This window comes from Rana temporaria, chromosome 4 (assembly GCF_905171775.1).
Source record: "Rana temporaria chromosome 4, aRanTem1.1, whole genome shotgun sequence".
NCBI classification, from domain to species: Eukaryota; Metazoa; Chordata; class Amphibia; order Anura; family Ranidae; genus Rana; species Rana temporaria.
This window is the reverse complement of record NC_053492.1, coordinates 349577991-349601262: the sequence shown is the minus strand read 5'-3', so window position 1 is coordinate 349601262 and position 23272 is coordinate 349577991. Positions and strand designations below refer to the sequence as shown.

The 23272-nt window shown below is 41.0% G+C and overlaps 1 protein-coding gene across 4 annotated transcripts in view; it reads left to right on the top strand.

Annotated features, from left to right (window-relative positions):
* Positions 1–23272, top strand: part of LTBP1 (latent transforming growth factor beta binding protein 1) — a 447138-nt gene that overhangs the window by 259435 nt on the left and 164431 nt on the right. For all 4 annotated transcript variants that reach the window (XM_040350808.1, XM_040350809.1, XM_040350810.1 and 1 more), the window contains 2 exons: positions 1404–1506; positions 13945–14016. In XM_040350808.1, the coding sequence (XP_040206742.1) occupies positions 1404–1506; positions 13945–14016 (175 nt within the window). The remainder of the gene's footprint in view (positions 1–1403; positions 1507–13944; positions 14017–23272) is intronic.

The following is a 23272-nucleotide window of genomic DNA, read 5'->3' as shown; positions in this document are numbered from 1 at the left end:
TTTATATAGTATAGTTTTTGTGCAGTGTAATTTGGCCCACTGTATCACCTGAAATACCTGACTGATCCTGCCTGGCTATGCCCTTCCCCCTGTGAACTGTTCACGGTTTATCATGGCTGCTGATCCCTGACATCGTGGCCAGTTTAAGGGCCTCCATTATCCACAGCTCTCTTATATCTCCTCTGTCCCCCCTCCCTGCCTGTCAGCTCTGTGTCAGCCCTCCCTGCTGCTGAAATAACAGTAAAAAATACACGCAATCCCCTCTGTTAGAAAACATTCCATGCTGCAGTGTCGGTGCTTTGTATAAGAAAAAATGCCCATTACTACCTTATTTCACAGCAGCGCTTGGCACTCATGTGAATCCCTGCTGCCCCCCCCCCCCTCCCCGGTTGATGTCTTGCCTCTCTCCTCCTCTACTCCCCCACTCCTAACTGACATAAGCAGGGGATTTTCAGCCCCTCCCGCTTTAGCTGTCAGATCTGGAGAGGGAGCAGCAAGCAGTCACATAAGTGCCGAGCAGTGCTGTAAAATAAGGTAGGCATATTTTTTTACAAAACACAGACACTGCAGCATAGAACCTTTTCTAACAGAGGGGATTGTATGTACTTTAGAAATTAAAATCGTTGTTAAGCCACTGTATACAATTTTAACCCAATGTCATGACAAACACTGTTCAAATCTAGTTTACAGCTGATAATGAGATCTGCCTGCACAATGCACATCAAATTGCTTTTATAGCAAAGACAGTTCCCCAGTCTCCTCACAAACCAAGAAATAATTTGGATTTTTAAGTCTCAGGGTTTCCAGATAAGAGTATCTAAAAAATGTAAGCTGCAATTTAAAAAAAAATAAAATAATAATAATTGTTATCCCAATTAGGCTGCAAAAATAGAAATATATTTTATTCTCTAGTGGTCAGGCAAGTCCTAATGTGAATTTACAAAGGTACAGTAGTGAAAACAGTGTGACTGATGATTTAGCAATATGTGTAACAATCAATCACTAGTTAAAAAATAATTTGGTGATAGAAGGTGCTTTGGCTAACCCCATCTCAAGAACATTAGTTGCCCAGTTTTCTCTGATTTCCACTGACCTGGAGCACACATGCATTTCAGAAAGTCAAAGTGCAGTCAGAACAGCATACTTGTTTGGGGTCATTGCCTATTGGATCAGCGTGGCAGTCAAGAAGCTATGTTTTTTACAAGTAGAGTCAATTCCTTCAATACAGGTTTCTTTTAATATCACACCTAAGCTGCAAATGCATTCTGATGTCTGTACGAAGTTTATTTTGTTTCTTCTGTTTTATTATTCGTTCTGGTATTTTACCACTCTTTTGGTGGTCAGTGGTATGTTGTTATATACAGTCATTGATAATCGTTTGTCTTCTTTTTTTCTTTTCAAAGTGTGGTAAGCCACTTCCAGGACTTTCAAAGCAAGAAGATTGCTGTGGAACAGTGGGTACTTCCTGGGGTTTTGGCAAATGCATGAAATGTCCAAAAAAAGCTAGTAAGTAGTGTCCAAAATGTTATCTGCCTGTATGCCACAGAATCCACACTATCACTCTGCATATCAAGACATACCAGTGCACCATAAAGCAGGATGACATTCAATATAGAGGGATAGTTGAAGACCATTTTTGCTGACTATACAGTCAAACACCTCCTTGTTTAGAGACATTTCAGCAAATTTAAATGTTCCTTAAAAGGAAAATAATTACCATATTTATCGCGGTATAACGCGATCCTGCGTATACCGCGCACCCCTAATGTTGCCCCCGAAATTCCTGTAAAAAAAAAGTTATATGATTTTATTACTTACAGTTTTGGTGTCTTCCCAGCGTCCATCGTCCGGTCCGGAGTCCGTCTGCGGCCTCGATGGTGTCCTCCCGGCTTCTCCAGCTTGCGCCTCACGTCGAGTCCCCGCTTCCCGCGCTCAGTTCGAACGCCTCCGCCGACATATACCGAGTGCAGTACACTCGGGTACATTCGGCAAGGCTCGGCTTAGCTCGCGCTCACGCTCTGTGACGTTTATGCATGAGCACGAGCAAAGCCGAACCTGGCCGAATGTACCCGAGTGTACTGCACTCGGTATATGTCGGCGCAGGATTTCAAACAGAGCGCGGTGAGCGGCAATCGGCGTATATCGCGCACCCACGATTTTACCCTTATTTTAAGGGGAAAATAGTGCGCGATATACGCTGATAAATACGGTATGTGACTATTAGGACTGATAATTATCACTGTGCGTTTAATATGAAATTGACATTGTCAAGTACTCCTCATCAAGACAAAGAGCAGTAGTGTCAACCTTGTTCCATCAGGGGATATGTGATTCTCTCTGATGGAGGTTATCGAGCTGAGAGCCTATGAGAATGTGCATATAGCTCATAACATCTGTTGTGATTAGAAGTTGTGTGTGATATCATCAACTACTGACAAGTTGGTATGTTTACTTCAGAAGAAAAGAAAAAGATCTTAGTGAACAAGCTATGCATATCCATTATGTTTGTCCCCTTTTCTTACTACATCAAAAAGAGCTTCTGCTTAAATGAGAAGTGTTTTATTTTTTTTTTTATTTTTTTATATTGCCAAACTGTCATACTTACCTAGGTGGATGCTGCATCTCTCCCCTGGCCCTTCTAGTCTGAGAACTGAGCAATCAAAGACAGCTGATTGCTCAGTTCCCCGTCTTCAGTGAGCAGAGAGCCAATGGCTTTCAGTCATTGGCTCTCGGCTCTGTCCCTCCAGTGCTTAGTGGAGCGCAGGGTTGTGCAGGGGGGATCAGTCTCCCAGCAGCACCATGAGAGGCTAAGACAGCTGCCGCTCAGGGATCTGGGTGGATCCCGACATTAAAATGGTGATCAATTCGTAGCCTGGATCGGTTGTGTGACATCAACTGAAACCTCGTACACAAAAACCAGCAAGAAACTTGCTGGGAGATATTTTTTTGCCGAGGAAACCGGTCGTGTGTACATTTTCGTCGAGGAAACTGTCGAGAAACTCGACGAGCCAAAAAGAGAGCATGTTCTCTATTTCCTTGACGGGAATGGAGAAAATTGGCTTGTCGAGTTCCTCGACAGCCTAACAAGGAACTCGACGAGGAAAACGATGTGTTTCGCCCGTCGAGTTTCTCGGTCGTGTGTACGAGGCCTGACAGTGGAATCTGGATCACAGGAGTGCAGAATTAACTGCATTCCTGTGATCCACAGGAGAAGTAGGGCCAAAAGATCTTTGGCCCTACCTCTCCTTTAAGTGTCATGGAGACCATGGGAGCATGTATGATAAAAAAAACTTTGGGCTAGTGTAGCAAAGAGGAAAAAGGACTAACAGCTAACTGACCACCCCTGTATAATATGCTCTTCTCCATTGTTCTGTCAAGATAATAGGGGGCTGGAGTGGGGGCATGCTGAAGTTATATTGTTCCAGAGATGCTCAGAAGCACTGGGCATTTTAGCTTTTGTATCTTTTTTTGTATCTTTTGACTACTATGATTGGCTTTTTCAGTGGTCACATGACATTGAGCCCGTCCTGCTGGTTTTCAATCAGAAGTCTTGTCCGAGACCTGTCGGTGACAGTTTGGTCAGCGCGCTCTAGGAGCGGACTGTGAGTGTGCATTCCAAGCTCATGCTGCTGTGGCAGCAGGGACTTAAAGCAAACCTTTTTGTCACTGCATTTAAGCATTATGCAATTGACAAGAGGTTTTTAAACATATAAAGGAGAACATATTCAAATAAGACTATAACATTGTCTGAGTCAGGCTAAAACTCCCAAGGTTTGCCCTTCAAAAATGGTAGACAAGCTCTGTATGGGTGTGTGACCTTTAAAATGGCATTTGTATTTCTATATTCAATTGTAATTCTCATATGTGTCTTTATAAATGCTAATTACATGTAAAAGGTTAAATATTGTGCAGTCACAGATTCAATTTGCTCTGTTAGATATACTTGTGCAGACACATACAAATTTAGAAGGAACTTGATGATGAAGAAGTGAGAGGAGGTGGCTCTGACTGATGAACGCTGATTCATTTAATATTTAAGCAACCCCAAGGACCTGACTCATTTTCCAAGTTTCCAACATGGCAAAGAGAATGAATCATGTTTAGGGCAAACAGAACTAAGGTACAGCATTCTCTCCTCACAATGAATCATTTTCATTATGTATGTCTGGGAGTGGGACACACTTTCATGGCTTATTCTCAAACTTATATCAAGTTTCCAGGGCAACTTGGGAGAAAATAATACAATTATGTATTCCAGCACATCATTTGTTATTTTTGCACATTCCCTGCAGGTTCCCATTTTGTAAGTTTCCAGTCAGGACACGGCAAGTGTTTAGTTCTAATCTGCCAACAGTGCAAGTCTCCACAGGGTACATGTCTCTTGGAATCACGAGGCTTGGCATCAGAACTGCCAGAGTTGTTTCTGAAAGACTTCAACTTTACTGGAAAAAATCTATTCAGCCTAGTTAATAATGAAAAACGAAACTTACTGTACATGGCTAGCAGACTGTGCAAGTAATGAGATTGTGTGTTTATTGTTACATAAAAAGGCATCAAATTAAATTTTCCTTTTCAGGAGTAGTGCTGTATCTGGTTTAGGCTATATATATATATATATATATATATATATATATATATACACAGTCCTGATCAAAAGTTTAAGACCACTTGAAAAATGGCAAAAAATCATATTTTACATTGTTGGATCTTAACAAGGTTCCAAGTAGAGCTTCAACATGCAACAAGAAGAAATGAGAGTGAGACAAAACATTTTTTGAGCATTCAGTTTAATGAAAACAACAAATAAACTGAAACAGGCTGTTTTTCAGCTGATCAAAAGTTTAGGACCACACCTCCAAAAAAAAACTAAACCCCCCCCCCAAAACAGAAATCCAATTTCCAAACATGAACTCAGTAATGAGTAGCTCCGCCATTATTGTTGATCACTTCAAAAATTGGTTTCGGCATGCTTGATGCAAGTGTTTTCATGAGGTGAGTGGGAACATTTCTCCAAAAGGTGAAGACAGCCACACGAAGGCCATCTACTGTCTGGAACTGTTGTCCATTTTTGTAAATTTCCCTTGACATCCATCCCCAAAGGTTCTCAATTGGATTTAGATCAGGGGAACATGCAGGATGGGCCAAAAAAGTGATGTTATTCTCCTGGAAGAAGTCCCTTGTTTTGCGGGCATTGTGTACTGTAGCGTTGTCCTGTTGAAAAACCCAGTCGTTACCACACAGACGAGGGCCCTCAGTCATGAGGAATGCTCTCTGCAACATCTGGACACAGCCAGCGGCCGTTTGACACCCCTGCACTTCCTGAAGCTACATTGTTTCACTGAAGGAAAAAGCACCCCAGACCATTATGGTGCCCCCTCCACTGTGGCGCGTAGAAAACATCTCAGGTGGGATCTGCTTGTCATGCCAGTAACGTTGGAAACCATCAGGACCATCAAGGTTACATTTTTTCTCATCAGAGAATAAAACTTTCTTCCACCTTTGAATGTCCCATGTTTGGTGCTCTCTTGCAAAGTCCAAACGAGCAGTTCTGTGACGTTCAAGGAGACAAGGTTTTTGAAGACTTTTTTTGTTTTTGAAGCCCTTCATTCTCAGATGCCGTCTGATGGTTATGGGGCTGCAGTCAGCACCAGTAAGGGCCTTAATTTGGGTCGAGGATCGTCCAGTGTCTTGACGGACAGCCAATTGGATCCACCGGCTCAGTGCTGGTGAAATTTTTTTGGGTCTTCCACTTGACTTTTTTGTTCCATAACCCTCAGGATCATTTAAGAAATTCCAAATGACTGTCTTACTGCGTCCCACCTCAGCAGCGATGGTGCGCTGTGAGAGACCCTGCTTATGCAGTTCAGCATCCCGACCACGTTCAAAAAGGGAGAGTTTTTGCCTTTGGCATCACAACGTGTGACTACCTGACAGGAAATGACAATGAATCCACATCTTTGCACAGATTTGGCCTTTTAAAAGCATCCCTTCTAGATTGTAAGCTCTAACGAGCAGGGCCCTCTGATCCCTCCTGTATTGATTGTATTGTGACTGTACTGTCTTCCCTGATGTAAAGCGCTGCGCAAACTGTTGGCGCTATATAAATCCTGTATAATAATAATAATAATGTGGTCCTAAACTTTTGATCAGCTGAAAAACAGCCTGTTTCAGTTTAATCGTTATTTTCAATTATTTAAATGCTCAAAAAATGTTTTGTCTCACTCTCATTTCTTCTTGTTACATGTTGAAGCTCTACTTGGAACCTTATTAAGATCCAACAATGTAAAATATGATTTTTTGCCATTTTTCAAGTGGTCTTAAACTTTTGATCAGGACTGTATGTATGTATATATATATATATATATATATATATATATATATATATATATATATATATTTTGTGACATTGGAGGATGTCTAGCTCAGTGACAGATGTGTTTTAAGTGAGTTCACAGCCAACAGGAACTAAGGTTTAAGGGCGTGGTAGCCCACTTTTATTGAACCTGACAAAAAGATGAAAGTTCACACATGCATTTGGTTTCTTCTTCCAAAAACAACAACAACTGAAAAATGACAATCCACCTGGCTTTTAAGGCTCACTCAGCCTTGGACGCAGTTCCTTGCTGCACAGGCCCACTCCTGGCCTCTAGGAAGGGGCTCTTCTGACACTCCAGGCTTCCACACTCCTCCAAGACTCACGGTTCCCTCTGGTCCCCAAGACTCTCTCTTCCAGTTGTCTCAGCTATAGTCTCCCCTACTTTCTCAGCTGGCCCAACTCTCATGCCGCATACACACGGTCGTTTTTCGGCATGAAAAAACGTTGTTTAAAAAACTTAATTTAAAATGATCGTGTGTGGGCTTCACATCGTTTTTCGGCTTCTGAAAAGCGTAAAAAAAATGCTGCATTTTTTCACGTCGTTTTTTTAAAATGTCGTTTTTCGTGTTGTTAAAAATGATCGTGTGTGGGCAAAGATGACGTCTTAAACCAGCGCATGCCCAGAAGCAAGTTATGAGACGGGAGCGCTCGTTCAGGTAAAACTACCATTCATAATGGAGTAAGCACATTCATCAAGCTGTAACAGACAAAAAAGCGCAAATCGTCTTTTACTAACAAGGAATCAGCTAGTTTTTAATGATGAAGTTGGAAAAACTTTGTTTTTTGAAAAACGACCGTGTGTACGCGGCATCAGTCCACTGACCTGGAACCTCTTCCAGAGTACCGTCTCAAGGATATTGCCTTCGTTCTTACACAGTAGCACACTTCCCTCCAGCAACTGCTGTCCCACCAACTCCTTTCCCCCACATACTGAGCTATGCTCTGCTCTGCCTTATAATGGGTGTGTGAACCTGGACACACACGTAACCTGCAGAGCTTCTGGAAAACACAGACACATGACTGAAGACTCCATCCCTCCCAATATTCTTTGAAGTCTTCAAGTTTCCAGCCCCAATCCAGACTTACAAAATCCAGAGAAAACTTAAAGTATAGTTTTCTCTGCTCACAAATATTTTGCTGAAACTTCTCAACCTGCTTTTTTGAGAGTCCTGTGTTCATTTTACACGCATTTTCACTAAGCCAGGGGCTCTCACCCTCACAATATATATATATATATATATATATATATATATATATATATATATATATATATATATATACACACGGTGACATTAAAGGTGACATTAAAACAATATCTAAAGATGATTGACACAAACCCTCTATCAGTCCAGTATGCTTGATATGTTGGTAAGGGCTTGCTCTTCATTTAGTGACCAATTCACTTAATGACCTAGTCATAGGAACGGAACTAAGTCATGAAAGCGGAAATTCTCCCAAAGGGGTAAGTTCCACTTCTTTGCCTCCTCGCCTCCTCCCCTCCTCCTCTTTAAGTTTTCACACTTAAGTAAGCATGCCATTTACAGGACACGATGACCGACGAAGGATCAACCTGGCTTAGGACATTGCTGGATCCCTAAACAGGTAGGTATCCTATTGTTAACAGTCAGCAGCTACAATATTTTTCTAGGATGAAGGACTGCTTTAAGTGAGGACTCTCGGTAAATAGATAGGAAGGTATATTATACAAAGGCTAGCAGCATAAGGATTAAAAATTGTTATTATTGAATTAGAGCTTCTATTTCACTGTCAATGTCTAATTTAGGTGAAATATTTAAATGTTAACATTTGAAGCTCGTTATGACAGCCACTCTCTTAGGTTGATCTTTAGCAGAAAATCTTTTGGTACTGCATACTATCTGACATGATGCTCAAGAGATCCTACAAACTTTGCTAATGTGTTGAACACTCTGAGATCACAAGTTGGATGAGCTCCCTATTGTCATGTCCAGGTCCTTATTTCTGGAAACCAAAAACCAGGATGACGTTTATGCTGGCTATAAATGTCTAATTTAAATGCCAAATGCAGTAAAATGCTTCTAGGAACCAATGTTGTTAATATGAATGCATAGAGAATTTCATTTCTTGGAAAGGAGGGAGCATTCTAGGTGTGAAAAGGTCAGTTTCAAAAACCAAGCCTGCCCTTAAATAAAGTGACGTATGGCTAAAACAGATTAGGAGAGGTAGACTAGCACTGTACTGAAATACTTTTTTTCAGAAACCCGTCAATGGAATTGCTTACTTTAATTCCCTTGACATGCCGTGTTCAGTAATTTGATTATGAATAAGTTAAAAATATATAATTATTGCTCCCCAGTAAATTCTTATTGAGAACACCAGCCAAACAGCCAAAGCACAGTTGATATGCACTAGATTTCCACCCTCCTGTTTCATTGTTTAACTAAGGGATAACATTACTCCTCAGGGTCTGCAGTTTTTCAGATATTTGTGTCACCTCCCTATCTCCAGCATGCTTTTTGCTCTACTAATGCACTTTAGCAAACTGATGAGGTCCTCTGTGCACCCCCTTGAAAATGAGCAAACATCTGTCTTTCAGTCCTCGGTACGTTAACCTCCCTGGTGGTATGATTCTGTCTGGAATTACGTACCAAAAGCGCTACAATTATTTTGCAAGGAAATTTGGCGTTTTATACTGTAGGCCTGTAATTCTTAGGAATAACTCATTTAAATCTGACCAAACAAGAGTCTTGTAGGCATCCCGGGTATGATTTTTTTTAAAAACAAAATTATAAATTATAATATAATAAATAATTATAAATAATTATAACAAATAATAATATAATTATAATACAAATTATTCAATAATGTAATCAACTCAAAATCACTGAAATTTGCTCAGTTGCAGAATTGTCGCTGTCATTACTTTTATTTTTTTATGACGAATTTCCCCACAAATCACTATCGCACAATTCTGCAAGTGATTATAATTTATTATCGCTGTTTTCTAGCTGCTCTAAAACCATTTTTGACATAAAGGGACACTTTTGGACAATCTACAGTTTTCAGGCAGAAAGAACAGTTTTTATTATATAAAAGTACATGTAGGACACTGGGCAGACCACTAGGGACAAGGGGGGTGTGTATTTTTTACATACAGTACTGTAATCTATAAGATTACAGTATACTGTATGTATTGTGTTTGTTTACTTTTTTGAATTTGGCGCCGTTCTCCGCCCCCGTGCGTCGTAACGTCGCAGGGAACGGAGATCGGCGGCACACAGGGAGACTGTGAATCGAGCAAGGAGGACCCGCTCGCTCACACAGCGGGGAGGCATCGCAGGATCCAGGGACAAGGTGAGTAACTTGTCTGTGGATCCAGCGAGAAGGTAAGCCGCTGCACGCTCTGCACATCCACCCCGAGCGTGACTCGGGGATACCGATAATAGCATAAAAAATCCACCCCGAGTCACGCTTGGGTTTACCGCCAGGGAGGTTAAGAAGGCAGCACATTCTAGTATAGCATAGTGTGATCTGTTTAGTAATTAAAATTCCCTCAGCATTATTTTCCTAATGCCAGGGATTTGGAATAGCTAATGTAAGGCCAATGTGAGGACTTTATATATGTAGTTATTTAAAAAATCATTGAATGTATTTTTTTAAAAGGTGCTCAATTACATTAGAGACTTTTTTTAATAGCTTGGAGTTTCACTTTCTACCTTCTAGGTAGATTCTGTGAAATTGATGTAATCAGAATTTCTCAGGGACTGTAGAGGTGAGCACTGTGATATGTAATCATCGCACCACTCACCTCTACTATCACTTCTTCATCCGTGGTAGTGACACAAATCAGTGACTGTAGTGAAAAGTGGTACATTAGAACTGCAGTGCTGGATGCTGGATTTGAGCTCTGTGCAGTTTTGGATAAGAAGAATCCACCGAACCACCAATGAGACACACTCATTGGAGGTCAGTGGCAACTGATTGCGGGTGAGTGAGTGAAAAACTTATATAGCGCTACACATGCGAACTGAATCGCCTCTGGGCGCTTGTTTGACCATTTCTCCTTTGAGCCCAGAAGAGGTGGGTTTTGATCTTTCTCCTAAAGGCCAAGTGGTTCTCCTCCAACCGAATGGAGGTTGGTAAAGTGTTCCAAAGTCGAGGACCTTGGACAGCAAATCTTCTTTCTCCTTTGGACTTGTATCTGGTTTTGGGGATTTGGAGTAAATTTTGGTTGGAGGATCGCAGAGCGCGATTGAGGTTGTTGGCTTTTATTTTTTTGCATAGGTATTGGGGGGCAAATACCCCAAATACATTTATGCGTTAGACAGAGTGCTTTGAAAGTGATTCTGTCTTTCACTGGTAGCCAGTGAAGGCTTCTCAGTGATGGGGAGATTAATTCCCATGTTTTTTTCCCAGTCACCAGACGCGCGGCCGTCTTCTGAACGACCTGCAGGCGCGTGATTTGGTACTTTGGGAGTCCGAGGTAGAGGGCATTTGCATAGTCCAGCCTGGAGTTAACAATTGTTCCCACCACGACTGCTATGTCTTCTTTAGGAATAAATGGAATTAGTCTGCGTAATAAGCGTAGCAGATGGTGCGATCCACTGACTACTGACCCTATTTGTGCATGTAGGTGTCAAAGAAGACCCCGAGACTTTTGACTTTGGTGCTAGGGGTGATGATTTTTCCTAGAATGGGCGGAGGTGTCCAGGTTGTTGCCAGTTGATTCTTCCGATTGGCGTGAAACAGGAGAAGTTCTGTTTTTGAGCCGTTGAGTTTAAGATAACTCTTTGTCATCCAGTTCTCTATCAAAGAGACATTTCTCTAGATTGAGATGGTGATCCTTTTTGTTGCAGATACGAAAATACAATTGTGTGTCATCCGCATAGGAGTGGTAGAGCAGTTTTTGGCTGCTGATAATTTCAAAAAGAGGGCGAAGATAGATATTATGGGTGGGTAAGTAACTTTAGAAAGCATTGAATTTTTCAGCATCCAGAATGAGGGGGTCAGCAAACCCTGTTATATATTTTGTTGCTAGATTATGAAGCCAGACTCCTGCAGTCACCAGAGAGAAAGGTGCAGGCTGCCAGAGGTGCTAATCCGAAGTGATGCGTGTATAAAATCAAAAAACCACCGCACTATCATCCAGCCAACCTAGTGTAGACTTGAAAACGGCCTCAGCCAATGAGTCTCTGCCAAAGCCACATCCCCTGAAATTTTTTACTCTGTACACCGGAGCTTAATCATACCCTATGATTAAACTCCGGTGGGCAGAGCGGAACATGTCAGGGGGCATGCCTTTGGCAGAGACTCATGGGCCGAGGCCATTTTCAAGTCTACACTAGGTTGGCCGGACAGGAGTGTGATGTGTTTATGATTGTATACAGTTATTTATTTATCTCATTACACATGTACTTTAATAACATATAATAAGGCAGCACAACTGGTTCTTTTAATAATACAGTGCTATCTTAACCCTTCTACAATTTATTCATAATGTTCTCTCCTATGCCCTTGATTTTTTCCAAAAAATAATATAAATTTAACAATTTATTTTGCCTTCATTGACAGGACAGACTATGTCCAGACTATAAACACTATGTTGTATATGCTTCATTGCAAAATAAGGTATATCATGCAGAACTAATGTGAGAGCCCTGGGATACATACTATAAACAGTTGAAGGCACTAAATTGCTATGTTGTGTAAGAAGTGCTTTACTATTTCCTTCTCCCTTCTATGGGAATATTGTCTGGACCAAGATATTGCATGTGTTTGATTGTGTAGCTATACTTTCCTTGCAGCCAAAAGTTTATTTTAAATACCGCAAGCCTGGAGTTTGCAGGTAAAACCCAATCCACTTACTTAAATTCTTGTTACATGCACAGGGAAATTCAGAGGGCAAAATTATGTATCATGATCTTTTTCTATTAAACAGAAATAACTCTCTGCTCCATGCAGCTTTTCCCCCGCTGCCACTCAAACCCTAGGTGCTAGAGGCAAGCTGAGCCTTCCATGCTCAAAAAACAGAAGCAAAGCAAGAAGCCAGTGTACACCAGATGTATCACAAAAGCTTTAATTTATTGTATAAATCTTCCACAATCATCTAAATGACATGCGTAAACCCTGATTGGGTGAAAGGCATCAGAGCAGCCCTAGGGCAGGGACTTTTAATGTTACATAGTTAGTCTGGTTGAAAAAAAAAACACAAGTCCACCCAGTTCAACCAATAGAAAGGAAAAAAACTTTATTCAATCCTTTATACACAATCATATACCCACAATTGATCCAGAGGAAGGTAAAATAACCCCAGTAAAGCATTATCCAATTTGTTCTAGCAGATGGAAAAAATCCTTTTTGATCCCCCAAGAGGCAGTCAGATATAAAGTGTGAGTGCCGTCTTTTTCTCCGATTTTCTCTGTGATAACCTTAAAGTGAACAACGCAACACCAAGTTCACTATAAGGACCACCAATGTATTTATATATGTTAATCATATACCCCCTTAATCTTCTTTTCAAGAGAGAATAAATTCAGTTCCTCTACTTTTTTCTCATAGCTGAGCTCCTCCATGCCTCTTACCAGTTTGGTTGCCCTTCTCTGCACTTTCTCCAGTTCCCCAATATCCTTTTTGTGAACTGGTGCCCAAAACAACTGCATATTCCAGATGAGGTCTTACTAATGGCATGTACAGGGGGAAATGACAGCTTCCTCTCTGCTGTCTATATCTCTTAATACAAAAAAGGGTTTTGCTCACTTTGGAAACCTCAGCTTGGCATTGCATGCCTGTGATCTACCAGAACCCCCAGATCCTTTTCCACCATTGATTCCCCAAGTTGTACCCCCCCCTAGTATGTATGATGCATGCATATGTTTTGCATACTTTGGTGTAATCTGCAATAACTGAAATTATACTTTTAGTCCCAGACCCTATATCATTTATAAATATATTAAAAAGTAAGGGTCCCAACACTGAACCTTGGGGTACACCACTGATAACTTCAGACTATCCAGAGTAAGAATCATTTACCACCTCTCTGCATACAGTCTTTTAACCATTTTTTTTTTATATCTATTTTCAGGGTAAAAAAGTGAGTGTTATACGCCAATAAATATAGTATTTACAAACTGATTTTTCCAAGCGTGCCATCGCCATGCTTGTGGACCATGTATATGACAAATTAAGACTTTTTTGATACATCCGATGTGCAGTAGCTTTTATTTTTGCATCTGACCTTTTCAGTGCATACTGCAGAGATACAACTTGCAACTAGAGGGACTGGGGTATTTAAATGAGCCTAGGGCAATTCCTACTTTCTTGTGAGGTTGAAAAGACATTACTTACCAAGCTATGCTAGGCACATCACATGCAACCATAAAGAAGCCTAAATAAACTAAAGATATAAAAAGTGTTTTCAAGTCTATTTGATTGGCTATTACTGGTGTGCTGTAAAAATATATTAAATATTACTTATAGATTTACTGTTGCATGAGAGTGCTCTAATGGGCAACATGGGTAAATCAATAATATAAACTGATGATTAGGTTTATTTAAAAACAACTTACTGAAGGTGTACATTTTTTTTCCAGGCCATCCAGCATATTCCCAGTATATGGAATGTCCTCAAGGTTACAAACGCATCAATGCCACATTTTGCCAAGGTAAGTAACAGAAACTACGTTTACATTATATTAAGAGCACTTTCACACTGAAGCGGTGGGGGCGGTAGCGGTAAAGTGCCTCTAGTTTTAGCGCCACTTTGCTGCCAATAGAAGTGTGCTTTTAACCCCCCGAAGGGGTTAAAAAGCGGGTTCAAAGCACCTGCAAAGTGCCGCTGCTGAAGCGCTTTGCATCGCTCCTAAACCACCCCAACGATGCTGCTTGCAGGAATTGTTTTTAATATTCCGCAAGCGCACCGCTCTGGTGTGAAAGCACTGACAGGAGAGGCGCTTTGCAGGAGCTATTTATTAGCTATTATCACTAAAATGCCTGTAAAACGCCTCAGTGTGAAAGTGACCATATAGTTACAAACATTGATGTGTAGTTGTATTGCTGAAGCAAAAAACATGGTTACTTTATTCTGGTGAAAATCACTAGTTCTTACTATTGAATATTGGAATTGAATAGGAATGTTACTATCCTCTCTGTGACTTAAAGTGTTACTAAACCCACAACAGTAAAATCAGTCTGTATATGCAGTAAAGCATGCTTATTATACTCAATGTGGAACCTAAGGAGTTAATGTGTAAAAAGGCTGTTTGATCCTGTCTTCTGCGATGGTCCCTCGCTTCCACTGTGCCCAATTTCATCTCCTGATAGAACAGAGCCTTGGGAGCACGCTGCACATGCTCAGTTTGGTGGGTATTGCTAGAGAGTTATTTATGTTTTTCTTGGGAGGGTGCATGTGATCAGCACAGGGCCAATTAGCACTGTCCAGTTCGAGAATCAGGAGTCATGCAGCCTTATAGGACAGTCAGAGGAGAATGAAAACTCCTCCTACAAGGTTAAACCAGTGCTCAGCCGAACACTGTTAGAAGTCACATGACTGCTGTTAAAATAATTTTAGTAAATAAAAACTGCTAAATACCTTTTATCATTTTCATGTTTTGTGTACTGTGGGAGACCCAATATAGTAAATGCAGGATCCTGGGTTTAGTAACACTTTAAGCCTAGTACGCATTGGCTGAATGTCAGCCGGCATTGGCCGGTTCAATAGAAACCGGACGACATTCAGCCCGAATGTACTGGAGTCAGTCCGACAGAAGCCGGCTGTTCGTCCAGCTGCTGTTAAAGGGGCATGACTGAAAAAGGTCTGCCGATTGGCTCTCAATCATCGCTCTTAGACCTGAGTTTTCTGACTGGGCACTTCCCCCTGTCAGAACACTATAGAGAACAAAAGGGGTGATCACTGTACTAAGTTTGGATAGGTAGTACAGCGGCTCCTCCTGAGCTGTCAGGTTTTTTTGTACTAGGCTTCACTAGGGTACTACTGTGTACTAGGCTTCAGGCTGGCTACAGAGATTAGGTAGGATTCAGCTCTAACAACATTACCCTGCCTTGTAACGCTAAAATGTATCCCACCTACAACTGTAACACTAATCCTAATCCTCATATAAATAAGCCCTTGTTTGCATACTCACTCATTTTAGCTAACCATCAAACTAATAATACAAACCAGTTTATTTTTTTTTAGCCCCCATTCACACATGAATGTAGCATATGTATGAAAATTTGGGGGCTTTTTTGTGAATTTTTGCACATTTTTTTAGGAATGAGATGCAGAGTATTGAGCATGACCACACATTTTTGACCCTGTAGAATTTTACTATAGTATCACCTGAAAAACATGTTTAAAGCTCATTTTTAATCCTTTTTTGCACATTATTGAAGTCAGTAGGGTAAAAAATGCACCATTCTGCTTCAAAGGTAGCTCTTGTACCTTTGAGGCCTCGTACACACGACCAAGTTTCTCTGCAAAAACCAGCAAGAAGCTTGCTGGGTTTTTTTTTTTGCCGAGGAAACCGGTCGTGTGTACACTTTTCGACGAGGAAACCGTCGAGGATCTCGTCGGGCCAAAAAGATGTCTTCTTTTTCCTCGACGGGAATGGGAAAATTTGGCTCGCCGAGATCCTTGGCGGCTTCACAAGGAACTCGACGAGCAAAACGTTGTGTTTCGCCCGTCGAGTTCCTCGGACGTGTGTACGAGGCTTCAGAGCTTTAGGCATTGAGCTACAAGCACTCAAATGTGAACAGGGACAATTCAAGCATGGCTTTTTAAAAATTTTAAAAGTGTGCACTTCAAGCTACAAAATACTCAGGTGTAAATGGGATGGGTTGGATTTATGCAGAATGATTGCCATAGCTTTTAAAATAATGAAAATAAGAAAATTGTTAACCGATCAAAATCAACATTAATTCTTAATATGATGCTACAAGAAAATTGTTAATAAATCAAGTAAAAAAATTGCCTATTCTGCCAACAGTCACAATTACGATATGGGAGCTTACATGAGCTTTAATTTCTCTGATCAAATGAAAATATATGAGGGGCTCAGCTTTGGCTAGCCACTGGCAAGTACCAGCAATTTCTTTCTATAGTGCTACTCACTCAAGTTTCTGCCACCTCAGACAACAAAGGGACACTGCCAGGAAGGGAGAGCTGAGGGATGACATCATTATTGTGCGACTGCACCTTTATTTTTCGACACAACAGGCTGGAATGGATCCTATAGGCAGCATGAAAGTCAGAAATGTCACTGTGCTATCTTAAAGGGACCAGGAGCTCTAAACTGGCTTTAGCTGTTAATTTAATCAGTTTTACTATTTGCAGAAAGTACTGATCATTAGAATATACATTAAACTCTAGTGTAACCTAGAATTTATTGGTGCGTCACCCACATGTAATAGAAAGGCAGCACCTGATTCTGAGGATTCAGTGATTTACTGAAGACTTAACCTCCCTGGCGGTATGATTCTTTCAGAAAAAACATGCTGAAAGCGGTACCATTATTTGCAAGGAAATTTGGCGTTTTATATTGTAGGTCTGTAATTTTTAGAAATAACTCACTTAAATCTGACCAAACAAGATTCTAATAGGCATCCCGGGTATGACATTTTTTTAAAAACAAAATTATAAATTATAATATAATAAATAATTATAAATAATTATAACAAATAATAATATAATTATAATAAAAAATATTCAATAATGTAATCAAATCAAAATCACTGACATTTGCTCAGTTGCAGAATTGTCGCTGTCATTATTATTTTTTTTTTATGACGAATTTCCCCACAAATCGCTATCGCACAATTCTGCAAGTGATTATAATTTTTTATCGCTGTTTTTTAGCTGATCTAAAACTATTTTTGACATAAATGGACACTTTTGGTTGCTATGGACAATCTACAGTTTGCAGGGAGCAGGGAGAAAGAAAGGTTTTTATTATATAAAAGAACATGCATGACACTGGGCAGACCACTAGGGACAAGGGGGGGGGGGGGGGGGTGTTTTTTTTACATACAGTACTGTAATCTATAAGATTACAGTATACTGTATGTAAGGTGTTTGTTTACTTTTTTGAATTTGGCGCCGTTCTCCGTCCCCGTGCGTCGTAACGTCGCAGGGAACGGAGATCGGCGGCACAGGAGGACGCTGTGTGAATCGAGCGAGGTCCCGCTCGCTCACACAGCGCGGTGGCATCGCTGGATCCAGGGACAAGGTAAGTAAACAGTGCCTGTGGATCCAGCGAGGCAAGCCCGAGTCTGACTCGGGGGGTTACCACTCGCAGCAGGAAAATCTAACCCCGAGTCAGACTCGGGAATACCGCCAGGCAGGTTAAATGACTTCTGACAACTCCTGTCAGACTTTTGACACATGATGTCATTGCTGGTGATTACAAAAGAACCCTTAATGTAGCAAGCTGATGAGGGATTGCCACAATTAACAGATACTTGGTAACAATTTCACAGAAAAGCTAATTATTGATATTGAATAACAGTCAGGTAGGTAACGTCCTACCCCTCTTGCCTAACCCTTGCCCATTTCTCATCTGTGATATCACAAAACACTTAATATCTTCTGTATATCTTTTGTATATGTGACCTCTACCTAGGGGTGCAACGGATCGTCATTGATCCGTGATCCGCACGGATCAATGACTTTGGATCGGCACACACGTGATCCGTGGCGTGCCGCGGGACTGCAGAGCAAAGCGGTAAAAAAACACATTGAAATTGTCTCCGCTGTTTGCACACAGCCCGCCTGCTCCTAACCACGCTGTGATAGACAGAATGCGTGTCCAATGCGCTGATGTGTTTTGTCTATTACAGCGTGGGCTTAGGAGGAGGTGGGGCTGTGTACGAGCAGGAGTGGAGACGGCGGTGAGTTCAGTTGGTTTCTAGCAGAGACAATGTGCTGCTGCCGTCCATCCGTTCCCCCCACACTTCTCCCTGCTGGCTCTGATAACCCCCCCCTCCCCCCAGCTGCCGTCCGTCCGTCCGTCCGTTCACCCCCCTCCAGCTGCCGTCCGTCCCCCCCAGCTGCCGTCCGTCCGTCCCCCCCCCCCCTCCACCTGCCGTCCGTCCGTTCGTTCCTCCTCCCCCCAGCTGACGAGTCTCCTGTCCTTGCTGCAAATAGCACACAGTGAGATGGGTAAGCTGTGCTCTTCCCATCTCAACTGTGAGGACTGTTTTTGGAGGTGACAGGGTTAACAAAGAGAACCTGTCACCTTCAATTGCTATGACACAGAGAATTGTTTTCTCTTGTGTGATAGCAATAAAGTTAAATGTAAAAAAAAAAGAAGAAATAATAATTCAATTAATAAAAAAATAAGTAATTAAAAAGTAAAGAAGAAGAAAAATAATATTAAAAATAAGAAAATTATACAAAAATTAAAAAAGTAAAAACGACAAGCTACAAAAAAAAAATGATAATGTAATAAAAAAAAAAAGAAGAAATAAAAAATATTTGAACTAACCATGCCGCCCCTGCCATCCAACTGCTATTCTCGGGGGGGGGGGGGGGGTGGTTCGGTTGGTGGGGAGGGGGTGCATTGCAAAACCTGGCTTTGGGGTGGCAGGGAAAGGAAATCCAGCCCTGCTGGCTGCCCTCTCACTTCTTCCAACCTGGCGAGGCGGCAATTTGGGGCACAGTGAGGCGGCAATTTGGGGCACAGGGAGGCGGCAATTTGAGGCACAGGGAGGCGGCAATTTGAGGCACAGGGAGGCGGCAATTTGAGGCACAGGGAGGCGGCAATTTGGGGCACAGTGAGGCGGCAATTTGAGGCACAGTGAGGCTGCAATTTTTTTTTTTTGCTGATCCGAAAAATGATCCGATCCGTGACTCCTGATCCGAGGAACGATCCGAACCGTGAGTTTTTTGATCCGTTGCACCCCTACCTCTACCTGTAAGTATATATATATATATATTATAACTAAGGTTCCAGTGCACGATACCCTCCCTCCCATCCCCTTTACAGGGCACTTCCTTCACGTCCCTCTTCTACAATCAACCATTACTTATCTTGGGTATGCCTCCTTTTTGGTGTACCGACCAGCTGACCAGGGCATACCTCAGGTCTATGTTGTAAGTCTTGTGGTGGTGTCTTTATGTGGTTTCACGTGCTCAGACTATAATTAATATATATATATATATATATATATATATATATATATATATATATATATATATATATATATATATATTTTTTTTTTAAACAGGACCTTCTAAACCTTAATTAAAGATCAAATCTTTGTAAGGCATTTAGGGCTGACTTAACATTTTCTCAGACACCATTGGTTTAATTGTTTGAATTTATTTTTATCCATAAATGATAATGTTTCTTAAATCTAATCTCTGTCTGAGATGTTTAAGTGATTAATAGGTACAGCTTGATTGTTTCTTTGTAGCTAATACAGGAAACCAGCTACCTCTAATACATTCAGTAGCAACAAAGGACCAACTGTGGCTCTGGATTATTTGGGAAACTGGTAGAGCTTCTAGAGAAATATTTATCTTTTGCAAAGGAATGATTTATTATGATTTATTGTATTTTCTCGCAAGTATCTTCAAGGGAAGATTGAAGAAGAATGCAAATGTATTCTAATTTTAGTATTTTATATATCGTCATTAAATTATTGTGGGTTAGTTTACTAAAATACGAAGGTAGTCTTTTTTTATAAATGACTCTGAAAAACTTGTATTTAATGAGCTTTAGTTGCAATGATTTATATAATTGCCTTGCTTTTGTTATGGGAAATTGGTGCTGTATTTAAAATTCGGTGTAAACTACAGTTTTTTTTCCTAGGGTTATTTCTTAAAATGTATGTAAAGGCAGCATTTTGTTCTTCAGTTTTGAACAGAGTAGAGAAGAGTTAGACTCTTTTTATAGGTTTTATTGCTTTATGTGTCCCATAGGAATTCATCCTTTTTTTTTGTCCTGGTGATCATTGTCACCAAGACAGAAAGTGGGGCGAAATCCCACATTTTGTTTCCACCACAGCAAGGTGAGGAAAAATCAAATCCTCCAATAGGCTTACCTGTTCCTGTAGCAATTCTCTATGATGGAAATTCTGTTCACTTTGGAGAGATTTTCACTTCCTGTTGAGACTACAAGACAGGTGAAGGGAAATTCCCACCTACGGGACACAGACAGCAAAAAAATTTTTTGGGGATTTTAGACTTTTCATACCCTACCATCCATACCATATAAAACACAACAAAACAAAAAAAGTTTTGGCTTTACATGCACTTTTTCAAGTGTATTTTACTGTTCTTAATTTTACATTTAGTGTAACATTTTAGTGGCATAGAGAGATTGTTATAGTTCAAGGCTAAAATTAAATGACCCCCAGACAACCTAGTAAGATGCATTCAGAATTTGCATTTAAGCCTGGTACACACAATAAGAATATCGGACTAATGATCGTCTTTTTTTTTTTTTTTGCATGCTAGTCTTATATTTAAAACCAATAGGTTATTAAAGTTAATAGTCATTACCTACTGGGTTATATGCCATCTCTAGTTGAATGTACACTGGTAGACAAAGTCTTAGACAGGAAATTATCCCCTGTATAAACCCTCTCATACAGGAAGTACATTCGTTTTTTACCAGTGTCTGCAAGGTGGATGGGCACGTTTGTTTGTGCTCTATGAACTCCAGGTCTCTAGTCCCACAAAGAAACGAGCCCATCCACCTTGCAAACACTGGTAAAAACGGATGTACTTCCAGTATGGGAGGGGTTATATAGGGGATCACTTCCTGTCTAAGACTTTGTATACCAGTGTCCATTCATCTAGAGATGGAGTATAACCCAGTAGGTAATGAATATTAGCCAACTCTGTATCCCATGATGTATGAAAAAGAAAGTGGTATTTTTAGTTTGATTCTCTTATCATGTGTACTAGGCATAGGCGTGCGCACAGTGTGTGGTAGGTGTGCCCAGGCACACCCTAATCACCCTGTGCAGCCCAGATTCCCCCTACTGCCCTGGCTTCCCCTGCAACACTACCGGCTTCCCTCCTCTCCTGCCGGGGGTGTTTTAGGATGAGTGAGGGAAGGGGCTGGTAAATATGCATTTATCAGCCCCTTCACTTTCTGAATGATCGGTAGTGTGTGTTTGAGCTTTGGGGTGCACACCCTAATGCAATAGGCTGCGCACACCTATGGTACTAGGCATAAGTCTCAGGAGTGGGCCTTGGCATGTAGTGGGTGTAAAGAATAAGGTGCAAGTCACATTAAAATGCTTTAGCGAGTTCATTGAAACACTTGTAAAGTCTTGGCTTGAAAAAACATAATAACACTCTACTCTTACTACTCTCTCAAAACATGTCTTGCACATATTTTTTAGTTGTGGTCACATGACCACTGGCTCTCCTCTTTTTCTCACAGCTTTGAAGGCTGGGAGCAGTGTCTAAATATTAACCTCAATGGCTTCCACCAATGTCACAGATTCCAGTTTAGTTTCTCCATGGAGATCTACGTAACTCTGGCTGACTGGCTAGGGGAATCCAGGCATGCCATGTGTTGGCACAGAGTCTTGTAGTTCCCAAGGAAGAAGCAGGGATGCAAACTGATCACGTTGTCGGGGATCTGCTTTCATGCTTAGCATAATTGGAAAGGTTCTTTGTGAAGAGAATTGTCAGGAATACTTACTCAAATGAAGAAACTACCGTAATAAATGTTTTGTGAGGAATACAAATAGTCTGTACGATCTTAATTTAAGTTTAAAGAAACATTCCACACTTGTGTAAAAAAACAGTAGGGAAAACATAGTAAACCCCCCCCCCCCCCCCCCCCCAAAAAAAAAAAAAACTCCTAGCTCATTCAGGACTACTTCTCTTTAGTGGGCAGCTATGTGTGCCTTACTCTAAATTCCAGCAGATTTCAGGACACCAAATGATTTCCGAGCCACACAGAACTCTTCTGGAGAGACTCATCAGAACCTTCTGGAAGAGGTAAATCTCAACTATGTATTACTTCAATACAGTGCCGGGACAAGGTCATGTACAGCCCAGTGCAAACATACGAAACTGTGCCCCCCCTCCAAGATGTATGAGCATTGTGTGTCAGAAAAAACACCCCCACAAATAAAATCAAGCACTAATCTGCATGTTTTCCCCCTAAGCACAACCCACCCCCCTAAGAAAAAAATACCCCTCCTAGCACAAATCCCCTCCCCCTACTCCAAATCCCCCCTCTCAGCACACATTTTCCCCTCAACCCCCCTCCTAGCATAAATCCCCCCCCCCTGAATTTCCCCTCCTTGCACAAATATCCCCCAATCATCCTTACTAGTGCAAACCCCCCCCCCCCCCCAAAAAAAAATTGTAGCACAAATTATCTTTCCCTCTACCATATTACCTTTTCTAGCATTACCCCCCATACCAATAATCCTCCCCATCCCCCTCTCAACACAAATCCCCCCAAATTACCATTTCAATCTTCTCACTGTGCTCCCCCAACTCTTGTATCGGCCCTGCTTCTATTGTACGACCCACTGGGTTACACTCCTTTTAACTATATTTACAAATCTGGCCAACTCCTAACTCACAGTGTCCACCTCTGTAACACAGAATAATAGAGCTGGCAATAGGAATTAAAATATGGGTTTAGGATGACTTCTAGAGCTTGTTCTCTATACTCAGCATATGTTAATAACCAAATGCTGTATGTTTTTCACCTCAGATCAGCTTGTAATGCCAAGCTAAGAACACCTATTTTAATAAAAAGTTGCATATTTAATTGCTACACAAGACATATTGTATTTTTTTTTTTTTTTTTTAACAACACAATCAATTTTATGTTATTAAAATTTGACTTTCCTTTTCAAACTGTAACATTGTAAACGTTTAGTCAGAAAATGTGGGATGCAATGGTGTATATAAATCATTCACAGTGTAATAACATACAGTTG